Raw genomic sequence first — 25,486 nt, 5'->3', positions numbered from 1 at the left:
TTTTTAGTGAAAATAGTATACTAAATTATTTACAGAGAAATGTTACTGGAAATCTAAAACAAATACTTTACTTTCAGTAACTAGTTAACATACAGATTCTAAGAAATTATTAAAACCACTATTAAACACACATCTAATCATGATAAAACTAAAAAGTTTACATGGAAATTATTTTAAACTGAATTCTCAAGCAGTATAATTGTAGCAAAAATAACAAGTAATAGTGAAAATATAGAAGTAATGTAGTTTTACTTACGCAAATAATAGACATATTTATGTAAAACCAATTTAAAACCTTTTAACAACAAGTCATATTGAGCTATTCTCTAATCAAGAATTTAGGTTTTAATCAATGAATGCAGCATTTTAACTATTAAAAAATAATAAAAATATTTAATTGTGTACACAACTCGATTACAAATGATTTCATTATTTGTCTGGAAAAAAAAATCTAAGATTACTTTTGTAACAAACAACGTTGAAATGCAAAAAACAATGAATCATTTCAAAATATAGGTGTATATAACTTGGTTTTAAAATAAATGAATTTTAAAGTCTTAAAAAAAACCCCTTTGTATAATCTGAGGCAACAGCAAATAATACAATGGCAAGAAAAAAGTTGATTTTCATTTAAGATTCAATTTTAGCAATTGAATTAAAGACACTAAATAAAAACTTTTAAGCTTTTATCATTATTAATTGAAAAAACAGACTTTTTCTTGAAATCCTGATTACAGTACGCTAGTAACTTCAAGACAATGAGTAAAGGCAAGGGAGCAAAGTCATTAATGAGGCTATGCTCTTTGCCTGTAGGGTTGCTTATTTTACCTAGCATGGAATGCATAGAAGGAAAATTCAAGCTACGTAAAATAAACTACTTTACAAACACAGAAGTAATCTTAGGAAGTTCATCCTGTGGTTAATCGTTAAGATTCAATACTTTAACCTTGAGGAAAACGATGCACAAATAATTGGCGGAAAATGAGTAGGGAATTAGGTAATTAATTTTACAAATCAAAAAAAAAAAAAAAAAAATCATTTAATCAATTTCCCCTGAATATTTAATTTTTTCGAATTTCCCCCACTTTTCCCTGATCTGTTGCCACCCTGCACTACAGAAAACTACATTTACATTTCGGATGAGGATAAATTGGCCTTTTCAGTCAGGATTTTTTCTATCTAAAGCAATGCTACAAAACTCATTGGAACCATTACACACATTTATAGTTTGCTGCAACCACAATTAAGAACTGGATTCAAAGTTGTCTCATGCTTTATAATCCAACTAATTAGCAATATTTCCCAAATCTAGCATCCGATGGACAACTTTGCATAGATCGAGGAAAGAAATGACATTTTTTGTTCACCTTTGGAAATGGAAAAGTAATTTCCTTTGCAAAGTTGCATGGTGCATTTATGGATCAAGGTCATTTTTGTAATACTAAAGAGAGAAATTTTAAAGGTAAACTGGCAAATCTGTGCTGACATCATCAAATGTATCCCATTGCTAGTTCTTGCATACATTCTTCTCTCCTTCATTTCAATCAAACCTGCTTGAGTTAAGCCTTGAAATTAAAAAAAATGAATGAATACAAACTATTTGAAACCATGATGACAAACATCTCTCTCTTTAAATAAACATGGAAAGTGACAAGTGACTTATTCTTGTCATCATGGTAATCTGAAAAAATCCAAGAATGTGACTTCTGTCAAGTGAGCCTAATAAGCAATTCGTGATAGCTCAAAAAATATCTCACATCATCAACATCCAAGATCATGAACTTTTTAAAAGATTATAAAAATGAGCAAGTTTGAATATTTTTCGCATAAAATTTTATTAAAAAGTAATTTTATTCAACAAGGTACAAGAATGAAAATAAACTTGCACAAATAAAACTATCATAGTACATATTTTGTTTTAAAATTTTATTTTTATATCGTCTCCTTTAAACTTTTTTTTACATGAAGATGTACATTATGAAAAAATAATATTTATAGTATGATATTAGAAATATGATGAAATCTTATATACAAAGTAGACTATGCCACAATATACACACTTCAGAAGCATGTCATAAAATAAAATTAAACACTTTTTGTTTGGAAAAATTGTTTCCAGAACACTTTTTAAGAAAAAGTGTTTCCAGAACAGAAACAAAATAAGCTTTCCAAAAAATATTTAAAATATAAAAGACTATAAAAACATATAAAAAATTTCAGTGGTCTAATAATTAAAACTATATTTAGCTAGGAATTTCTGCTTCCTTTTCTTTTATCTCAGTCACACAAATATCCCCGTTTTCAGGTGAAGGATAATCTAAACTATAGCACTTTCTGCATACAGCCATGTATTTGTCTATACCTCCAATCACTTCAATCTATGAAGAAATAAAATCATATTAATCATAATGCTTAATCAATTATGAAATCGACTAATAAGTGCTTCCAAGAAAATAGCACATTATCTGCACTTCAGTAAGTAAAAAAAAAAAAAAGCCCAGTGAAGTAGCAAGAAGTAGTGATTTACCATGCCTAAACTTATCAAAGGTTTGGATTACTAAGTTGCAGAGCGGTTTCAAACGAGTTTCGAGCGCCCCGGAACAAAAGAAGTTAGACAAAGGATTGCACCATTCCCTGTGTCTCTAATGGGGTTTTTCATTATCTTCCCTTAATATGGAGGTGGAAATAGAGTAAAAAAGTCCAACGAAATGGAATGAGAAGGGGGCGAAAAGTTTTTAGTAGGTTTTTTTGGGCTTCGCAGGACTCTACTTTCTTGACACCCCCAGGCTCTAGAATGAAAGTGACAGTAGATAAGCTTCTCCGAATCATTCCTAACTCCCGAGAGAAATAACAAAGGGTGTGAGAAATTTCTGGAAACATTTCTCAAGTTGCTTCAAGACAGTAAACTGGTTTTTTGGGAAAAATTATATTTTACTTCAAAAAATATTCAACATAACAAGGTTTTTATCAAAAACTCTTCGACATGAGAATAAAAAATAACAGGTGGGGGGCGCACAGTGGGACGAAAACAGCAAAAAGTGCTTAAAAATGTTTCAAAACCTCTCTCGTTTGTTTGTTTACACAGGTATGTAATTAACGAGTTTTTCCGATTTGTTTGGACTCAGGGTCCAAAGTTTGCAGGTTCATGCAGCTAATTCCTTTTCAGGGTCTTTCTACAAACCATTTATGACTAATTAATATTAATTTCAAAGAGGACTGTTTTTGTAGAGTATTTTGAAAAAAAAAAAACCTTGAATTCTTTAGTTTTCTCGGTGCTGATGAAAACCGATTTTTGTATTGAAAATTCAATTATTCATTTTTTTCATCCTATTACTATCGTTAGACACGAGAGAAGTTAAATATACCCGCCTTTGAAGAGAAAAAATATATAGACTGCTTAAAAGCAATTTTTGTAAAGTCCCACACTCATGGTTCTTAACCCTCTAAAGGCTTCCTTGAGCTTTGTAGTGGAAAAAGGGCCTTAAAATTACAGATCTGATTGCCTGAGAGCAGGGCCGGACTAATACTCCGTCAGTCCGTGCCCCGTCACGGAGTAAAAATTTTTGGGGGGCGCAAAATTGCCAAATCAAAATGAGAAAAATATTTGCAACTGAGCGGCTGAAAAAAAAAAAAAAAAAAATTGAATTCTCTGGAAAAAAAATACTGCCACTATCTACAAATGAAGGGGGTGCGTCGCGATATCCCTTTATCTATTCTATAATCGCAGTCTGCACAAGTTTGAAGTAAAAGCTGTTAGTTCTTTTACTAATTACAGAGACTTTAAAATCATTTTAAAAGAAGAAGAATCAGCAGTAGGATCAACACCAGCAGGGGCACCCCGAACTTAAATTTTTGGGAGGAGAGAAATTCTCTGCCGAACGGAGCTACAAACTTTGCAGAATGATAAATAATGGATATGCACACATGTACTTACATCTCTAGTAAATAGTTACAGTTAGGCATTTAAATATTTCAATTATGTCTCCAAATTTGCAGAACCGTCAGGAAAAATTTGCCGAATTATGAAATTTTTGGAAGATTACAATAACTTCCCATCGGAGTGCCCATAATAGTCTCCAGGAGGGGGGGGGAGGGAGCGGGGTAAACATCCCAGTTTTTCAGAAAACGAGCAGCCAATTTGATTTTACTTATGTAACAAAAGGAAATCCTTCGCGGCGTTAAAGATTATAAGAAAATTATAACAAAAATGACAATTTTTTTTCTAAATTTGGGAACAAAATGCAAATCAAAAAAATATATATATCTATTTAGCGATATATCAGAGAATATCTGTACTAATAAGAAAAAACCAACTAAGAGCTGCTGAGATGAACGTTTCAAACATCTTTAAACAGGAAAAAAAAAGCTACTGTAATTGGACTAACTTTCGCAAGCCGTAATTTTCACGAAAATAAAGATAACGGTGATTTCGCAAGCTGAAAATTTCGCGATTTTTTTTTTTGTAAACAGAAGCGAAAGTTGAAAAATCCGACATAACAAGATTTTTCGCGAGGTTTAAAATTTTCGATTATGACGGGGTTGCGAAAATTAAAGCCGCGAGAAAAAAGTGCTTTTACAGTATTCAGTGCAATTTGGAAACTCATGGCAAGCTTTAGACTAAAAAATGTATAAATTTATAAACAAACAAGATAGCGTCTGGGTAGCTGATGCTTTTCAGTTTCTGTTTTTCTTATTTTCATTTTTTTTTTTACTATGAAAATCTCACAGCTAAATGCTGAAAAATGTATGTGCCGCTGAAATATGGTTCAAACAGATAAAAAATCAAACATAGAGAGAGAGAGAGAAGTGAGATTTAAACGATTGTTATGAAAAGTCGCACCAGAAGTTGTTGAATAGTTGAAGGGAAAAAACGAAGGTTAAAACAAGAATTCTATAGGAGATTAATGAGGCACGATATTTAAAATGAATAATAGTAGAAAAAATGACCATAGTTATCACACAAAAATCAAAAATAAAATAATAAATAAATAAAAACACCTTCGTCCAAAACAATGAAATATTCTACTGGGGCTGTAAGCGTTTGAATTCAAACATGTTAAAATGTAAGGTAAGGGTGAATATTAAAAATTTTAATATTTGCGTTTTTAGGAGTGTGATTTCGAAAGAGTTTCTTAGGGTTAGAGGAAACCCTAGAACCCTTAAACCTGATCCATGTAACATCATCGAAGATTGTCTACAGTTGTTTTCAAAACTTTTATTTTGAAAAATTTCCGAGGAAGTCTCCTCGATTTTTATCCCTTCCCCTAACGTCATCAAAGATTGCTTACAATTTGCGTAGTTATTATTTCAATTTTGAAACGTTTTCGCAGAAGTTCTTCCAAACCTTCCCTTTCCACCAGTAAAGATCAACTTTTGTTTAAACGATTTCAATTTCGAAAAGTTTCGAGCGGAGAGGCATTTGACTCTCCTTATCCTAACATCCCGAAAATCGTCTAAAACTTCAATTTTGGAAATTAAAACTTTTGACAATTTACTATGGAGAATTCTCCAATCCCATTCTTTCTCTTAAGATGACTTACAATTACGTATTTTGGACGAAAAATGCATAGGGGATGATCCCAGACCCCATCCCATTCTCTTACTTCAACAAGTGTTGCCTGCCGACCGAGAGGTGTAATGGTTAGGCGTTGGCATCTTACGCCTGAAGACACAGGTTCAAACCTGGCTCCAATCGGTGAATTTTCAAGATGCATAAAATAGACAGCGCCCGGGTCATATGACTTTGTAGCATGTGAAAGATCCTTCGATTATTCGTTTGGCTTGAAGTACTCTTGGAAAAATTAAATTCCCGGCTCAGTTTCGCATTGTAAGAACTTAGGTACGTCCATCTGATACGGGCTTCGATATTATCGTGGCACGGTGCCACATGAAAGAATGGATGCTACATCGGGAGATCGCATTAGGTCTACAAAAGTCAAATCCCCTAACACAGCCCCATTAGAAATAAATAAAAAAAGACAAAAATTGCTAACAACTGCAATTCTTTTTTTTTTTTTTTTTTTTTTTGGAAAATTTTCCTCTCTAGACGTTTTGAAAACTCTTTTTTCCCTTCCGTTTTTCAAATTTTGTTTACAGAATTAAAATTTCGAATCGTTTAAAATTTTGTTTTGAGCCCTCAAGTTCGAAAAATTCCAAAGTGAGGTCCCCTTCACATTCCTTCTCTTTTTTATATCATCAAAGATTGTCTAAAATGACGTTTTCAGAGCTACTATTCAGAAAACTTTCCAGCGTGTAACCCCTGAACCCCCTATTTATGCGCAAAATTTACCCATGACGCAATGTTTACATTGCTCTTTTTTTTTTTTGATCGATCACGAATTGCTTATTGTTTTCACTTGACCGTTGAACAACGTCCGTCCCTTGATTTTATTTTTCTACTATAATGCAGGCTTCCACGTGCCTGGGAATCGAATTATTTATAAACGACCTTCTCGACTGTACACAATCTTTTTTCGCGAAAAAGTATCCAGCACACAACATCGAGTGCATAACAACCAGCCCCTGGCATTGATTTGAATTTTAAAGTCTTGAATTCCAAATTTTCGTAGCGATAAGAGCCATTAGTAAAACCCAACGCAACGAATTGCAATAGGACCCAACAAATAGGGTCCTATTGCAATTCGTGATTGCAAAAAACATAATCTAATTTCAAAATACACAAGTATAATTCTACTAATTCAATTCCAGGTTCCACATAGATAACACAAGTCCCCTAATTTATGTGCTCATATTCTACTAAGTACTCCCACTTAAACCAGACGTTAGATCTGCTCTCTCTTAGACCGCTGTCTTATGAATGGGAGAATTGGAAATCACCAGAATCAAATCTGTCAACCGATTAGAAAATTATTATTAATATTTACAATTTACATTAATTGCCAAGTTACTTTGACACATTTTATGTGTTTGCCAAAAAATGTAAAAAAGAGCATGTGTTTTTTTATTTGTTGGGGAGGGGGGGGGGGGGGCTCTTTCTACATGCAGTTCCAGGGCCGATCCTAGCAGGTGTGCAGAGTGTGCACCGCACAAGGGCGGCCAAAGCAAGGGGCGGCCGCAGGCCGCATCATGTAGTTCTTATAAGCAAGAAAAATTCCTCAAGAATTTCTCACAAGAAAACTTATAATTAGTCGAATAAATATGCTGAATTTTAAATGTTCAATTATCAAAGTAAGTGTCGGTTTCCCGGCAGTATAGCATAGTTTAAGAAAAATAGAATGTTTAGGAACATTGTGTTGGTTCATTGTCCATTAGTATTTTCTCTTTACACACATGCTTCATTTGGTTGCAAAGTTTGTGACAGAACCGGTAATCAGGCATGGATACAGGAGCAGTTCAAAAGGGGCGCAATTTTTCCCTTTTGCACGGAGTGGTTCAAAAGCTAAATCCGGCCCTGCTGAGAGGTAGCACGGTGAAAATTTATTAATCCTCAATTGGTTGAATTTAGGGAAAAAAAAAAACCATTTTTAAACATTTTTTGTGGCGTTTTCGCCCCACTGTGAGCGATCCGCCCCCCGGTGTCACCCGTCTGGGGGGGGGGGCAACACCCTAAGTAAAATTGCAAGTTTTTGAAAAATATGAAACTAAAATGTATTTTTAAGACTACAAATTAGAAAATCCTCCCCCCTCGAACTATCCCACTTTTATTTCTTTTTTGTACGTTAGCCCACTTAAAATATCGCTTTGCAACAAATGTAGAGGTTTCTGAAAATTGCATGAATTTCATGTTTACATAAAATTTTGTTCTCCTTTTGCGTCTGTAGGGGGGGGGGGACACCACAAATTACTGCCCCGGGTGTCACCTATGCTAGGTACCCCACTGTGTCATATCAAGGTTTTTAAGATATCGAGAGTATACTGTAAGTAGCAAGCGAAGAGAATTGTCAAACATGTTTCTGAATGCATAAATTATTTGCCCTTGTGGTTCCATTATTGAAATATGAGATATTACAGTATTTGTGTAGTTCTCTGGTTACAAAACATGTTTAAACTATTGTGCTTCTTTCTTGCAGCACATCCAGGAATTCATCATAATATTAATTTTTTCTGCTTTTAATGAAACGTCTGTTCCAATAAGTTATAAAAAACTAATAATTTTGGAGATTCAATATGAAGCAAATCCTTTTCAAGGATTTAATCTGAAAGGTAGAAGATAGTTTTTTTTTTTACATTTTTTAAAGGCAACTATTTAAAATGCTAAACAACCTTCTCAGATGATCCAAAATTTTTACCCTAAAACAAAATTAAAGTTACCATCCCAACATTACTGTTCTTTCAGCAATGAAAGGCAAGCGAGATTTATTCTCTAAAACTACTTCAAGTGCTTTTAATTTCATGAAGTTTTCTTTCTGCAAGGGTATACTCAGAGATCCAAAAAGTCCCAGTACCATGTCGCCAAAAAAAAAAAAACCCTTGATAATTAGTTCTTTCAGATTATATCTTTCAGAAAATAATTTCACTGAAATTTCTCATAAGTTCTGATAAATAATTTGCCTGGTGCTTAAAACCTTCTCCTAAAATTTTATATTTTCGTCGCTCGCAGGATATAATATACTTTCCTCAAGTGAATAATAAATATCATTTATTACCTTTTTTTCATGTTAATTGTTTCAGTTTAAATAATTATTCAGCAATCTAAGGCTAATAAGTGTGAAAAGTTAAATTTAGAGCTGCATTGTTTAGGACAGAGGGGGGGGACAACCTTTTTGGGGAGAGTCACTTTCTGGAGAGAAAAAGTTCTTTGTTCCACTTTATTAACGGTAACTTTTAGTAATTGGACCATGAGTCTTTTTGTTAGGCTTAAGTCTCCAACACCCACGCCCCCCTTTTTTTTGTTCTGGAGGTGCTTCAAATTTTCTTGGGCCCTAAATAAACTTCTTTTTTTTTTACACTTTTGCTGCAGCTAAATTGGCTCCACAAGAATGCCAGCAGAAATTAGGTCATACAATACTGACTAAAGTAGTGTCAAGTGCCATTTAACGATTCCTTTAAGGGGGGGAACCCGTTAAGACGGCTCAAAAAACCCACTTTTTTTAATGCCATAAAATGTTAGTAAAAATATTCACGAATATGTTGCCAAAGTTTCAGTAAAAAATTTCGATTAGTTCCGACGCTTGAGCCACTTAAGTGACTGTAGAGATTTGTAAATGTTCACAGAAGTTTTTATCTCTAACTCGTTTTTCTCGAAATAACTTTTTTTCAACTAGTTTTTAGCTCGAAGAGTTATTCACCAATCGTTCTGAAAATTTGTGGGAATTCTTTATTCAATTATACTCTATATGAACCTAACCCAGGGATGATATCATAAATTTAAAAAATAATAATGCAAGATATGTGGGGGAAAAAAATCGGTAGAAAAACATGAAATTGTAATCAAACACCTCAAAAACATGCAAGTTTCAACTTTTTTTGAACACAATTAGTTTTATATTTTTAGGAAATATGTTGTTAACGATTGAAAAAATTGTAATAATTACAGATAAAAATAGTAGTTTTGGTAATGCCCACTAGCAACAAGCTCTGATGGCGACCACCCATGGACAGCAGCTTCTAACGCAACTATTGTGGAAATGACTTGAAAAAATTACAAAATGTACTTCTAAAGATGAATAAAATATCCTCCAAGTTCAAACAAATTCTGATTATTATTTTGTTGCTAAAAAAAAATCACGAAAAACACTAAAGGTTTGGTTTTATAAATTGGTTTTCCCCCTTAATTCAATTAATCCTGAAAACGAAATTATGTAACATTGCAAATAGGAACAAATAATTACCTTAGTTTCACATCCAATTCGTTTTGTAAAAGATGCCTCTTCAAAACAGAGTTTACAAACAGCAGTCAATTTAATAACATTTTCTGCCAAAGGTACCAGTTGCAAAATATCACCAAAGCTCTAAAATATAAAAAATCATAACCATTTATGAAATTGTAAAATTTAAAAAATAAATTAACAAACATAATTTATCTATTATATTTCATTATTTAATCTAAAAATAAACTACATGTTTTTGCAAGGTATTGATTGTTCTGGTGGTGCAAAATTTCAGTACATTTCCAGTATGACATTTTAAAAATTTAAAATATATTACATTCCCCCCTATGTGTCTTTAGAATAAAACCAGAGGTGATAGTGGAGTCAAGTAAAATTTTTTGAAGATGGTGTGAAATTTTCGGAAGTTTGACTGACCTTTCTCTGAAAAGTAGCATCCAAGGCAGCAACAATCACAATTTTGCCCTTATTTGCCATCTCTTCGGCAAATGAAACGGTATCTGGAAACTAAAACAGAAATTTACTTACATTAAATAAAGTCTAATGCAAAACATGTTTATGAAAAAACTTACTAAGAATATGGTTCATAAATAGAGCTCTAAGTTAAACTTTCTTGTCAACTTTCTTTTTTTTTTTAAATGTCAACTTAGTTTATGAAATTGCAAGAACAATCCATGAAATTAATTAAAATGAATTAATATAACACTAATAATGGGTTACATTTAATATAATTAAATAACGCGTATTCTAAAAACTACAATATAAAATACTTTTGAAGTTAATGCTTATAAGGCACAGTTTTTTATTTTTTAAAAAGCTCTCAGTCATTACTGCTGATGTTAATCCTTTCTATATAAATAGATGAAAAAAATCTGCTATTAAAGAACAAGAAAAAAAATATTGTATAAATGTGTTTTGAGATTAAAAAGACCCCTTTTTTCAAAGCTGGAAAATTTTTGATCACCCAAGGCAATGCAGCAGTTGCAAGAGAACACTGAATTCCATCTTTGTTTAAATATTTTCATGAAAAAATCGTGTGAATATTGTTGAGATACAGAAGAAAGGAAATAAACTAAAAATTGTAGTTTTTTTAAGGTTTTTTGTGACTGCTGTTAAGAATCGCAAGCTTAAAATAATTTTGCATTTAAAAAAAGAAAAGGAATGCCTTTTACACCTGAAACATGTGTAAGCAATATTCTTGAAAAATTAGGGTTTAATGATGTTGACTTTATTATTTATCAATTCTTTAAAAATAAGCACTTGCTTTCTGTTATTTTATTATTTAATGCACCATGTAAAATCAATGAACTCCATATTTTAATTTTACATTTATTGAGTTCTTTGAATTTATTTGAACCTTGGATTTTGTTTCATTGGGAACAATTATTCTGATAGTTCAGTTCATTGATAGTAACTTCGTCTAGAGCGGCGATCCTCAACTGGTGGTCCGGCGAACCAGCACCAGTCTGCAGAAAAATTTGACTGGTGATGAGAGATTTTTGCTCTTCCCCATTAAAAAATGTTCCTTTTGAAAAAAAGAAAACAAAACGTAATGAATAAAAATAATATCCTATGCAACATCTTTGAGGTGAATTCTGTGATAAATTTTATTCTGTGATAAATTTTCGTACTTTTCAATGTTTTTTCAGCAATGTTTATTATTTCTTTATAATTATTACAAATTACTTATCTTATTCTTAACATTCAAGCATTTTCTGTATCAATTCTTTAACACAAAATAAAGTTTTATTTAGATATTTATTAATTCCCTTATTGTCCTTATTATATTTTGTAAAAAAAAGGGAAAAAACCTCACGCATCCGCAAAAGTTTTTTTACAAGTAATTAATACTTAATAGTCATCGAACTAAAAGTTTTTTTTTTTGCAAAAGAGAAAGAAAAGAAAAGAACTTACCGATACATTAACAAAATTGACATGTTTTAAACGGTCTGTAAGTGCAGGTTTTTTTTGGGGGGGGAGGGGGGGTAGAAAAGAAGGAAGGGAAAAAAAATATTACTGGTTAGTAAATCTTTTTCAAACGTTCTTGCCGGTCCGTGGAACGAAAAAGATTGAGAAAGGTTGATCTAGAGCAGTTTTTTTATGGCTTTGAAGCAGTACAAAATTTGAAATGATACTGAAATTCATTTGTATATTCCAACTGTTGGAAATGGGTATCAGTAAAACTTTGAAGTGACACTACAATGATCGCCGCCTATTTGAATTAAGTTAATCAACAGTTTTGATTCAACAAAGCAAAATTTTTTTAATATGGAATTCTACAGATAATTTAAGAGAACTTGAATTTAATTTTTAGTCATAAAAGATAAAGTATCATTAAAAGTATGTCGTTTACTCAAAATATTCATTCTTTGATTATTCAAAGAATTTTTTTATTTTAAAACAGTATGAAAAGCAGGGTTTGTACTCAATTTCAGAAATAAAATGAAGGAGTTTTGAAGGAGTAAAATGAGATTTTGAAGGAGTACTAATGAAGTGCCATTAAATAATGTCACACTTTTTTTCAGTATATTTGACCATCTGCATTCTTTATCACAAAGTGTCACACTTCACCCCAAACTCCTCTTGTCACGTCATATTTTTTACAAACATATTGTCAGACTAACTGTGTGATGTCACTTTTTGTCACTCTCTCCTCCCCTTGTCACAATTTCATGAGCTCTTCTCCTCCTCAAAGCATGACATCACTTGTGGATAACCCTTTTTACAATATCATAACTACAGTTAACAGTTAATTATTTTTTTTTAATGCAGTCACTTAATATAATACATCTACTTATGTATTTTTAAATATTTAAATAATAATTAGACAACCTGACTTTTGCTGCTGAGAGTGTGGTGGATGGAAAAACAATAATCATAAAACTTGAAAAAATAGCCAAGCACCATTTAAACATGTTTTACTTCACTTATGAAATGTCTTAGTCTTCTAACAAAATTCTCACCTTCAACTTTTATGAATTAACTATGATCAATTTGTAAATCGAAAAAAATAAATGCACGAAATTACTACATTAAAATCGCCTTTGTGACGAAGTTAGTTGTCAATCGAGGTATTTTAAGTTTCTGTAATAGAAGAAGATTATGTAGTCGAACTAAAAAAGGAGTTTTGAAGGAGTTAAAACCAAAATGAAGGAGTTTGAAGGGCCCTTCGAAAAAATTTCATAAATGAAGGAGCATTGGAGGAGTTTTGAAGGAGCGTACGAACCCTGGAAAAGCAATTACCAATTTTAAATTTTAATTTATCTGCTTTGAAAAATGTATCTGCTGTTTGTTACCAACAATAAATAGGTAGGAAATAATTTTGACATTCTTTTTTCAAAGCGCAGAAGTCCCATCCCTGCCTTCTCCCTCTTTTCACTATTTATTTAAAAAAAAAAAAAAAACCCTCATTTTACTAAAAGAAGGCAAAGAGAAAAAGACTGCACTGATGCACCATGTTTTTGTAGGAAATGGTTAGTCACATATTGTTGCCTCAGAGCAACAGTAAGATATCTAATTCCAGAAATTACACTAAGATATCTTATTGTTGCTCTGAGGGGACAATCTGCATGATTCAATGATGCAGCTTGTTTGATTCAAATATCTGGCAGTTTTTCAATGTTACAGTTAGATTTTATTATGCTTTTAAGGATTTAATTCATTACAGCGGCTAATTTAGTTAGCCACGGATTCATTTACTTCGTTTTCACTGCTCTACCACACACTAAAAATTCCAGATTTTGAGTAACTCTTAACATTTCTCAACTTGGGCATAATTTAACTATCAAAATTCCCTGATTGTAATACTGTATTACCATCTTAAATGTCTTTTTTTTTTTTCAAAATCAATTTTATTTTCTAACAACTTCAATGATGTAAAATAAACATTACAAAAATTTACTTAAAATTTTTATGAGTTGTATTGGTTGGAACTAACTTGGTTATAATTGGATTAAAATTTTCAACTGGTTGAGGCAAAATAAATCATGTGTAAGGCCTTTACTACTGAATGTAAAGTATAAGAAAAGATAAAAATAATATAGCAAACAAAAAAGTTATGATCTTCAAGAGGTATAACCACATAAAAACAATTGAAAAGAAGGGCGAGTTTCAGAGGTGGATTTTACAGGATTTTAAAATGCATAAAAGGTTAAAAACATCTAAAATGCGTAAACTTTATGCCTAATCTCCAAACATTGAAGTATCCATTTGTATAAATAGAAACAATCTTTTTTACAGAACTGAAAATAAAAATTAAATGGTTTGGAACTTTCAATATTTTTTAATAATAAATAAATCAAGCTAAAATGAAAAATCTGGAGAGAACAGAGAGAAATAGACGAAAAAACAGGAGTCTCCCGCGAAAAACCGGAGAGTTGGCAATGAATTTATTTAATTTAGTAAGAAAATCTAACATGGCCTATTGTAAAGCTGAAAGAATGAGCTTATATCGGTGCGTAAAAAACTATTTGCATTAAGCTAAATTAGAAATGTTTTGGGGCCAAAGCTTGGTTTAAAAAAATGCAGTTTTCATCATTTCAAGCATTAAAAAAAGTCCATGAAAGACGATAGAAATATATTTTTTCCTTTTTCTTTTGCACTTTGTTTTGTATACTGTTAGTTGGGGAAAACCCAACCTGGCAGCATTGTGAAGGTTACAAAGATCCTAATCACAGCTAATTAAGCTGCCAGGTTAGGTTTGCCCCAACTGTGGAGCATAGAAAGAAGATGCTGGTAGTCCCTCATTATGAAAATATTGCTTGAACTTATTTTAACTCATAATTATTTCACTTATTAAAAAAACTGCACAAAAACAAGAAAGTAGTCAAAAAATTATTAACATGACGCACTGTTTTACATAAATAATTTGCAAGGTAGCAATGGCAACTCATAGCTAAGTCGTATGATTCATTTGCTTTTGTGAGACAGAACAAAAAAGCTTTTACAGCATCGGCAAAGTCTTAGGATTATTTTAATGAGAAAGAACATTTAAATGTTCATAATTGCCAAAATGAGCTAAAATTCCATGCATCTTCAAAGTTACCTTCGAAATTCAATTATTTGGTTTATAAAATAGAACTGACATTCAAAATATTTCATCAGTAATAAAAAACTTCTGAAACTATATAATTCTAAAAAAGAAAAGTTACTACTAAGAAGGTGTTACTTACAAATTGTCCTTCATCTACACCTATTACACTATAGGCTTCTGCTTCATTTTTCAAATCTGTGAGAGTTGTAGCTGCAACAGCAGGAATCATTTGTCTAAAAATTAAAAGTAAAAAAGATGTTAGATTCTTTTTAAAATATTTCATGAAAGAAAGAAATACATAATTAATTTAGAAATCTTATTAACACAGTTGATAAAATTGAAAAAAAAAAAAAAATTTAAGTCCTTTTTTGAAATTATTATTGTATGATATACTTTTGTGAAGGAAAAAAATGAAATTATAAAATCATTTAAAATAAAATTTAGAGGAAAAGGTTGAAGAGGAAAAAAAACGTATCGCAGATACAAATCCAAATATAAACTAAACCTCCAAAGCGTTAAACGGGTAGTGCATGTCACAGAGCAAACAACTTTGGAACAGAACCATTTTGCATAAATCCTTGAATGACTTAAAACAGATCAGGAGCAAACAGATACTTTTTGGGAAGGAGATCGATATTTCTTTCAGAACACTGAAGCAGAACTCCACCCTTAACCCTTTGATGCATAGTGGCTTTATTTAGGGCCGTGGTTGCCAGCAGGGGCAGATCCAGACAGAATTCTCGAAGGGGGCCATTTGGAAAAATACGATGCTTTGGAACGTTTTTGAATTTTACAGATATCAATATAACCCACCTTTAACAAGAGCATTTTTTAAGGAATATTCACTAGGCAACGTAAGTTTAACATAAAGACTGTAACCTTCTCAGTAATTTTCCTCTTTTCATAATGAACGTGTGCATATATTGTCGCTTCAAAGTGGTATTACTGTAATCACTTCTGAGGTGACTGTATAGGACTTCTGATTTAAAAGGAAGCCAATATGAACCGACCGTAATATAATATATACTCCGAAGTTAAGGGGCCCGGGGGGGGGGTTTCCTCCGGTAAATTTTCGAATTTGTAGCCTTAAGTACGCATTTTAGACCATATTTGGTAATGTTTGGGGAGAAGTTGTTCGGTGGCACTCCACTGTCTATTTTTAAAAATAGTAGCTCTTAAGAATGCTGTTTTAGACGATCTTTGATGCTGTTAGAGGGAGGAGAGATTTGAGGGCCCATCAAAGGAAATTTCTCATTTGTAATCTTAGAAATGCATTTTAACTGTCTTTCGTAATAGTAAGGGCTGGGGTTCGACCATTTTTCGAAATTGAAACCTTAAAAATGCAAACATTATCTCCAATAATGTGAAGAAGGAGGCTCGGAGTTTCTCCGGCGAATTTTTTTGGCCATTGTAGAGCCAAAAACACAGTTTAATACGATCTTTTCGTAATGATACGTGGAGGAGAAATTCAAGGCTTACATGAAGATTTTTTTCTAATTTGCAGTCTTAAAGATGCATTCTAATTTTCTTTGGTAATGGTAGGGGATAAGAGGTTTGGAACGCTCCCCCCAAAATTGTAGCTCTAAAAAGATTGTTTTAGATGATTTTTGGTGATGTTTAAGGGGAAGAGAGATTAAAAGACTCATCCCAGGAAATTTCACTAATTTATAGACTTAAAAACACATTCTAGACTGTCTTTGGTTTGGTTAAGAGTTAAAGAGATTCTGAGGTGGTTCACTCCCAACATTTTTCAAAATTGAACTCATTAAATTGCAAATGTGTGCAATCCATGATTCATGAGTAACTTTTAGGGACCAGCAACTTTTCGAAATTGAAGCTCCAGAAACGTTATTCTTGAAGATTTTCAATCATACTAGGGAGGGAGAAGTTATCCCCCCGAAACATTTAGAAACTGAAGAGCTTAAAGCAAAATTTAGGCCGATCTTGAACGATGTTGGCCAAAAAGAGATTTGGGGAGACCCTCCATTGGAAACTTTTACAAGTTATTTTTTAAAACTTGGTTCGTAGACAATCTTTGGTAATATTAACAAGAGAAAGAGGAACGGTTTGGAGGGTCCCATATTAAAAAGGGCATGAAGAATAATTTACACAGCACTGCATAAAGCCAAGTTTAACTTAGTTTTAACTTAGTACTCAATCATTAAATGTATAACTTTTTATCGGACACTTACTAACACATTTCTCTTTTCTTCCCCCCATGGGGGAAGTAAACACATCTAACAAAATGAGCCCATTTTGCTAAATGAACCCACATATTTGGTATACACTTAATATTTTTGAAATTTTTGTGGGGTGGCCTTGCCTTCCCTCTGGCATTGTTACAATTCTTGTTAGACTTCACATGAAGTTCAATGAAGTTTTTTTTTTTTTTTTTTCAATTTAAGCAAATAGGATTTGAAAAAATATACTTGAAACTTCCTCAGTATGGTTTTATGGCTCCCCGGCGTTGTTTTTATATTCTTGGTAGACTTCAAGAAATAATAAGGATTTTTTTATATTTAACCTTAAAAAAGGATTTCAATTATTTTTGAAACTTTTTCAGGGTGGCCATGGCCTTCCTCTCATTGTTTTCTTTATTGTTAGACTTTGTATGAATTATAAAGGAATTTTTTTGCATTTTTGCTCAAAAAAAAGGGAATTTTAATTACTCTTGAAATTTTCTCGGAGGGGGCCATGGCCACCTCCCTGGATCGCAGATGGTTGCCTGATCGTAAGGCAGCATGGATTTATGACCGGAACGTCCCGTTTTCGAGAGAGATCCTAACCGGTCGAAGATCTGCAATCTTCATTAATGGTGGCTGTGGGACATTAAATATGCTCGTGGTCACAAAAACCTTCAAGTGAAAAGATACCTCTTGGGGCTCTGGACCAGGGATTGCTCGGTTTCTGGTCAGGATCAAAAAATTAGAGCTGTCTGCAGGTTCCCGTCCAACTGGTTAAACAACAAACAGCGGTAGATACAGGAAACCTTGGAATGAAAAGTGGCTTTATTTGAGGCCACCTAGTTGAATACTTTTTTTTTTTTCAGCTGACTGACACAGTAGTTTTGAGCTTCAACAGAGTCCATCTAAAGCTCTTCTCAGCTCAGTATTTTAAAGAAATGTATTTCAAAAGGTTAATCTGTGAATTTCAATAAAAAAAAACTTACATTATTTTTAAGGTTGGCAAGTTTTTTGAAAGCAGAAAAAAACGGCTGGGAGAGTGTTATTTTAAGAATTTACCACATAATTTGCAATTTTGTACAATAAAGGAAATGTATTTTTGAAGAAAATTTAAAGTATACATACTTACACCAACAAAACATTAATTACACATTATAAATAAATTATTAAACTACATAATACAACTATCAACTAGAAAGTTAACAGCACACAGTGAAAATATTGATCACATGAAAATTAATAGTTCAAGATTAAGTTAATACAATAAAAGTCTCTGCAGCAACTAAATGAAATTTAAATTTTCAGAGCTTATTACCAGCTCACTTAAAAGACATAATTATAAACATAATTAGTAAATAATTTTTAGCCAAAACATTTCATTAACTATATCACACATGCTTCAATAACTTATAACAGAAAAATATTCAAAATTTTTAGAAAAATAGTCATTTTAAAATTAGCATACTGATACAAAAAAATAAAAAAATATATTTTTTAAAAACTGACTTATTGCAAATTAAATGATACACTTACACTCTAAAGTTCATAAAGATGTTCAAAGCTTAGAAAAGTAATAAGAAAATTTAAAAAAATTTCAGAATAACATTTAAAAATAATAAGTTTTATTTTACAGAGGTTTTTTTTTTGTGTTGAAGTAATATATATTTTTTGTTCGTTTTAATTATTTCAAAATTACAATATAAATAATTGTTCAAGACAACAATTACACTGCCATACTAAGCGCAAAAGTCGAATCTGTAGCTGAGTTCAGAATGAAAAATTGTCATTTAAAGTTTTGCGTCTCCATGTAAGGGAAGGTGGGGCACATTGGACTGTTTTTTTACTTATCATTTTTTACCTCATCAAAAAATTTAATGAATAAGTAGTTCAATTTTCTACAATAAGTTTCACTAAGCACTTCTCAATACCACAGATTTTTTTTTTTTTGGAAATGTTGAATTGATAAATTTTTCTTACATTATATTTACATTTAGTAAGTTACTGCCCTATAGCCAGGGCTAAGTCAGAAATACATGAAATACACTGCCAGCTCAGTCAATTCTAGCCGAGGACTAGTTTCGTGCTTATTAGCACTCATCAGCCTGGCATAGGAATGACTGAGCTGGAGGTGGAAAACCTCTTATGGAAGTCAAGAGTGCCAAACAAATTGGTAGCTAATACAGATTGTTATAGTTATTGAGATTTAAGAGAATAAAAAAGTTTTTAAAATATGTGGGGTAGTTTAGTCTGATCCAACGTGTCCCACAAAGAGTAGACCAACCTACCCCACCTTCTTGGTCTGAAAAAGTTATGTCATAATTTTTTTCTTTTTGACAAAAAATGAAAAAAATAACTATTATATTAAACTAAAAGAACTTACTTTAAGGAATTTTTCCCCGCAACCTTGATGAAAATCATTAAAAAAAATTAAGTTACAGTTTTCTGAAAATTACTCAGAACTACTGAAATAACACTTTCTGGAATAAAATTTGTTCAATATAACTGTACCATGTGATTTCATTATAGGATCTGTAGGACCATGTGCTATTTGTGGTCATAAAATAAAATAAAAAATATTAATAGTATTAAAATAATTGAGACCGGTTCAATTTGCCCCACAGTCCAACATACCCCACCTCCCCCTATTCGATTCAGATGCTACTTTTTGGATTTTTTTTGAAAAATAATTCTCATTCACAAGTGACCATGAAAAATTGTATTTAGGTGAAATATGAGACAATTAACCACTTGGTGACTACAACTCAATTTTGATAAAAAATGCAGATTCGACTTTGTGCTTAGCATGGCAGCACACATAAAATCTTACAAACCTATCATGTGTCGCAACATTGATACTGTCGTATCTCATATCATTGGCATATTTTATGACTAAACATTCATGCTTTGCTATTTGATATCTTCTCAACCGCCGAATTAATTCAGTTCTGCAAGTAGAAAATAAAAAATTTACTTTCTTAATATACAAAAATGAAATTAATATGCAAAAAGAATGAAGTTTAAGGTTCAGGCAAGGGATATATCATAATATTTAATACAGAAAGGAATAATTTTAATTCTAAAATAATTGTACAAAAATGATAAAACGTGATTTATAAGACTATACAAAGGACTAAGTATTTATTTAAAATGTATGCAGCAACATTTTTAAAAAGTGAACACGAGCCTTTACTACTGTAATTCATGAACCAAACTATATGAGTAAATATGCAATCAACACGTAAAAAAACTTAATACCCTTAAAAAAACAATTGTTCAGGGAAAAGTAATTTACTATTTAGGGCAAAACATGAGCTTGGATGTAAAAATACCAAGATCAAATCTTTTGTTGAAAGCTGAATAAAGGAAGTATTTGTGCACTTGATCATCTTGTATAATTTTGTTCATATACCAAATACAGTCGAACCTCATTATCTCGACACTCGGATTTTACGACATTTTGGATGTCATGCCACTTTTTCAAAGTCTCGAACTCATGATATACAATCTTGCTATACAAGTGCTATACAACTCATGCTATACAAGTGGCTCTGGGTTTTACAACCAGTGTTTGATGGTGAAACTGTGGTTACGATGACAATAATTCAAAACTACATTAGTTAAATCAAATTAAAAACATGAAAATATTAATTTCTTCATCAAATCTGTAATTTGAGTATAAACTAATGTTAAATTAAGAATTTTTAATCTATTCTGGTTATGACGTCGCTCTGGCTATGATGACACTTTGTTGACAGTCCCAAAGGTGAGGCGATAACGAGGCTGGACTGTACAAAATTTAAGAAATCTACTTGTAAAACAACTTGGTTTATATGCACTGCGTTTTTCAATTTTTCCATACTTTAACCATTTTTACCACACATATTACTTAAGGATGTTTTAGTTGCATTTTCAGAAATTTGAACTGAGAGTTATTTTTCGAGCAAGAATATGTGAATAAATATTAAAAACATTACCAAGATAAATAGCCAAATTTTTTTAGCAATTTTTTAAAAATCACAAAACTAAAAAAATTTTAAATATACTTTTTAAAATAATCCTTTTATTTAAAATACGGAAGATCTAAATATGCCTAACTTTGGTAACAAATATATTGGTACCATCGATTATTAATTATTTTCCTTATTATCCTTGTATACTGCTGTTTCTTACTAATTGATGCATGCCTAAACATGAATTCAAGGCCGAAAAACTATTATCAACACATCATCAAAACCTACAAGCTTTCACCTTTAAAATGAGGTAAAATTCAAGCTTTCAGGCATAGACGGATTTACGGGGGTGCGCCGCACCCCCAAAATTTTTGGTTGGGTTTTGAAAAAAAAATTAGTTTAGTATATTTCACTCAGAAATGCAGTTGGGGGGAAAAAATTCATAGCTGCTGTACTAGTAAATTTACTTGAATTTAGTGTATCACCACACGTTTCTGGGGCAAGAACTGTGCTCACATTAAAAATTAAAGTAATTTTATTCATTTGGGAAAAAAACCCTAATAAATAATTTCATGCAAATAAACTTCTCAAACAATTTGTTGTTCAGTGCTGTGTTATTGTATAGAATAATTGCATGTTCTGTAATTGGGTATTTATTCATATATCAATACAAATTCTTCTATTTTAAAACAACAATGGCTAATAAAGTCCACAAAAAAAAAAAAAACATGGCTATTGCAAGAAACTTGATCAATAAAATCTACACCGAAACCAACTATTTTAAGGTAAATAATCAAAAATTTTTGAAGGAGGACTTCCGGACATTTTGCTGCAGTTATGCATCCAGGGGGGAAGGGGCACAAGACTAGTGACTCTCCCCACAAAATGCTGAGTAGATGTTTTTTATAAAATATTCTTTACTATTGAAGAAAAGAAAAGATCTCATTTTGGGAAAACGCAGTTATTTTATGAATAAAACGAAGAATGTTGGGAAAAAATCTTAATTTCTCTTTCAAAAAGAAATATTGACATATAAATTTTTCAACAGCTTCAGATTATTAGCGGCGAATTGTGTGCCTTCTAACACAATCCTCTTTCTGTCATATCTCTCCTCCCCCCCTCCTTTTTTTTAACTTTTTTCTATTTCGTTTTCATTTTTTTATTAGTCCTCAAAATGTTTCTTCTCCAAAGACCTTTCTCCAGTTAAACTTATTACAGAGTAACTTAAATTTCGTTTCTTGGGCTTCACTTTCGCAAAATTTCCAAGGAAGATCTTCAAATCACCTAAATACATCGAAAATCATTTAAAATTGCGTTTTTGGAGCTGCAGTTTTGAAAAACTGCAGTATCCTTAAAGTTACCAAATATGGACTTACACTCATGTGTTTAAGACTTTAATTTTGGAAAATATTCGAACAAGGGCCTCTGACCCCCCTTTCTCTATTATCATTAGAGTGTTAATATTTTGGTTTTGAAAACTACTATTTCGAAATATTCAAGTGGGAGAATCCTTTTTTTTAAATACCATGGATTATTGCAGAAGAACTTCATTTTTAGGACTTGAATTTCGAAAATTTTCCAGAGGAGAGTTCCAGAACACCCCGTCCGGTAACAGCATCGAAAATCGTCCTCTCTAGTATTTTTGGAACTTCAATTATGAAAAGTTAAAGAGGTAGCGTGGGAGAGGGTAGGGGGTTATGTATTTCTACCTGCTTTTCAAAAAATCGATTGGAGACAGTCTATGAGTCTCATTCATAACCCAAACTATAAATATAGACTATAATCACATTTATAAGACTAAAATTTCTAAAAATAGCCTTGTAGCCACACGTACCTTTCTTGCCTCTAAACTATCACCAAGAACTGTAAAACTGCGTTTTCAAAACTACTATTTCAAATTTTTTCTGGGGCGTGAATCTAATTCCAAACCAGTAGCTAGATTCACCCATTGCTTCTAATATCGACTTTCGTTTAAGACTTTTTCTGCAGTTCGAAATGTTAAGAATCGCCCATCCCCTAATCTTACTAAATATGGTTTACATCGCGTTTTTTAGACTTAAAAGTGTGTCGCACCCTAAAATTATTTTCTGATTACGCCACTGCCTTGTTATTCCGGGAATACCCCCCCCCCTTCAGATCCCTGTTATTGCTGCACCCCCAAATATTTCTGCCTAAATCCGCCTATACTTTTAGGGCAAATTTGAATTTTTGAGAAAAATTTTCATTTGAGATGGTTTTTGCCCATGAACATGAACCTAAGAAGACTACTCGATAGTTAGAGTTCTGTAACATTTAAAAAGAAAGAGAAAATTATCAGGTGGGAAGAGGCTAAAAATTGAGCTCGAAAGCAGAAGAGATGGCAAGTCTATATAGAAGTGAAGGAAAATTATTTTATAAATCCTTCACACTTATAGATAAAATTTTTAAACATATGCCAAATAGAAACAGAGCGTTAAAGTTTTAATAAAGAACTTACGTTTTTCCAGAAAACATAGGTCCAAATATAACCTATAAATAACAGAAAGTTAGCAACGATATTTCAAAAATATACAAACTGTTAGAACATCTTTTACGGAAATTAGTAATGTAAACCTGAATTTGTCCTTTCGATGGGCGACGGCATACATCATTATTGCTGGAGTCTAACACCAACATAATGTAGACCTTTTTTATTATAACTAAAAATTCAAGTCCACACCCAGACACAAGAAGAAACCGATATTTGCTGTCAATACAAACGTTACGTAAATATTCGCGCGAAAAGCAAAGTAAAAGTAGTAGTGTAGTGGCAAATGTTTCAGCGGATGTTTTCTATATCAATACTTTTTAAAAATAAAGTATTGATTGACTTTTTATTTTAAACTCATGGGATGTTTTTGAACGTATCTGAACATTATTATCGAAATTGTATGCATAAAAACGATTTCACACCTTATTACTACAAGACATATACTAACTTTAACTGTACAACGCCTATGTTACCATAACAACCAATAAATAAACGACGAACTTCTGAGAAGAAAGTCGCAACACTCGTTAGTTTTAGCAATTTGTTTTCAAAGTTCAGGATAGCGATTTTTAATTTGCAATGGAAGAAGAGAAAAGAACAGGGGATAAAATAGAGCAAACAACTGCATTTGAAAATGAACTTAATGAACATTTTTCTAGAACCGATGAAACCAAAGTCAAAGCAGAATTATTTGATCGAAACAAAATCAAAGAACAAATATTGGTAGATATCAATTTTACTGAATATTCTTAAGCCAAAAATAGATTTTAAAGTTTTCCGAACAACCCAATAAACATTCAATGATCCGTAGATAATACTACCAAGCTTACCCCAAACTGAAATTTTTTTCAAGGAGGGATGAGGGGGGGGGGGGATATTTCGATAATTGAGAATCTGGCACGGTCGTCTCATTTTTGGCGTAAATAATTTTGTTTTGATAACCCTGCTGATTGCAAACAGAAAGATATATTTTGGCATCTCTAAAAAAGTGCAATATTATTTTCAAATTTACTGAACTGTCAGACAAAATCTCTCGAATATGGAACTTTTGGGGAAGTCAATACACAGTGACCTTCATCGGGGCACCCCTGTACACAGCAAAAACAACGTGGTAGTGATTTGGGTGGCAAAATGCGGGGGGAGGGGGCAAAAGTTTTGTGCCTATTTTTATTGCTTTTTTTTTTTTTTTTTTTTGAGTAATCACGAATTGGTGCTTTTGCAAACTCCTCGATCTGGTCCTCGGGCCTCTGCGAGCATGTCCTTCCTCCTCGACGGTAGCCTTCATGTCTCCCCCCCCCTCAGGGCCGTAGCTAGCCACTGATATAAGGTAGGGCAACTGGGATTGCAGGACACTCTTTAAAAAAAAAATATGGGGAAGAATTTGAGGCCTCTCATGCATGGTCCATTGCCGTCACAAGGTTAGAAAAATAGTCATGTTATGAGCTGAAAAAAATAATAATTAGTCAAGGATGCCCCACCTAGGAGGAATCATGATTCATATATCATAGACTGCGCCATCGAAATTTTTAGTACAGAAGGGTGAAGAAGTAAAGGGGTATTTTCCCCTTATTTTGCGTTATCCTTGTTCTTGGGAGGACTTCATGGTTTTACAAGGGGGGGGGGGGAATCCTGTAAATTAGGAATATGAACTTCGACGTAAGGTAATATTCGTACAGAAACATGAGAACGGGGGCTCTCCCTCAGAAAATAATCGAAATTTCAGCTCTAAAACTGCAAGTTCAAACTATACTGTGTGGTGCTAGAGGAAGGGGCTTCCCGTCAAAAATATTTTGAGATTGAAGTCTTAACAATGCGGTTGTAGACCATCTTTAGTGATGTTAGAGGAAATGCTGAGATTCAAGGAATTTATCCAAGAAATATTTGGAAATTGAAGTTTGAAAAATGAAATTCAATACCATGTAAAATTATATTAGGAAAAGATGGTTCAGGGGTTCTCAACCGGAAAATTTTTGGAATTGAAGTTCTGAAACGCGCAACTGCATTCATCTGTGATGAGGTAAAGA

General features: G+C 32.4%; 1 protein-coding gene across 1 annotated transcript; it reads right to left on the bottom strand.

Annotated features, from left to right (window-relative positions):
- Positions 1-1,957: 1,957 nt before the first annotated feature.
- LOC129222321 (thymidine kinase, cytosolic-like) lies at positions 1,958-23,672 on the bottom strand. The gene is made up of 7 exons (XM_054856814.1): positions 23,546-23,672; positions 23,430-23,461; positions 19,835-19,948; positions 14,960-15,053; positions 10,206-10,295; positions 9,792-9,911; positions 1,958-2,378 (listed from the first exon to the last, which is right to left on the bottom strand). The coding sequence occupies exons 1-7, from the start codon at positions 23,606-23,608 to the stop codon at positions 2,244-2,246; spliced, it is 648 nt and encodes a 215-aa protein (XP_054712789.1). The 5' UTR covers positions 23,609-23,672; the 3' UTR covers positions 1,958-2,243.
- Between the last annotated feature and the right edge of the window lie 1,814 nt (positions 23,673-25,486).

The sequence above is a fragment of the Uloborus diversus genome, chromosome 5 (assembly GCF_026930045.1).
Source record: "Uloborus diversus isolate 005 chromosome 5, Udiv.v.3.1, whole genome shotgun sequence".
In the NCBI taxonomy this organism is placed as follows: domain Eukaryota; kingdom Metazoa; phylum Arthropoda; class Arachnida; order Araneae; family Uloboridae; genus Uloborus; species Uloborus diversus.
Note: the sequence above shows the minus strand (reverse complement) of the source record. Positions and strands in the feature narration are given on the sequence as shown.

Bases quoted from the DNA above. Each gene is read 5' to 3' on its own strand.
- LOC129222321 (XM_054856814.1), bottom strand. From the start codon at position 23,608: ATGTTGGTGTTAGACTCCAGCAATAATGATGTATGCCGTCGCCCATCG. The intron at 10,296-14,959 runs GTAAGTAACACC...TTTCTGTTTTAG, and splicing joins GTGTAGATGAAGGACAATTT to TTTCCAGATACCGTTTCATT. The intron at 9,912-10,205 runs GTCAGTCAAACT...TTTATATTTTAG, and splicing joins ATGCTACTTTTCAGAGAAAG to AGCTTTGGTGATATTTTGCA.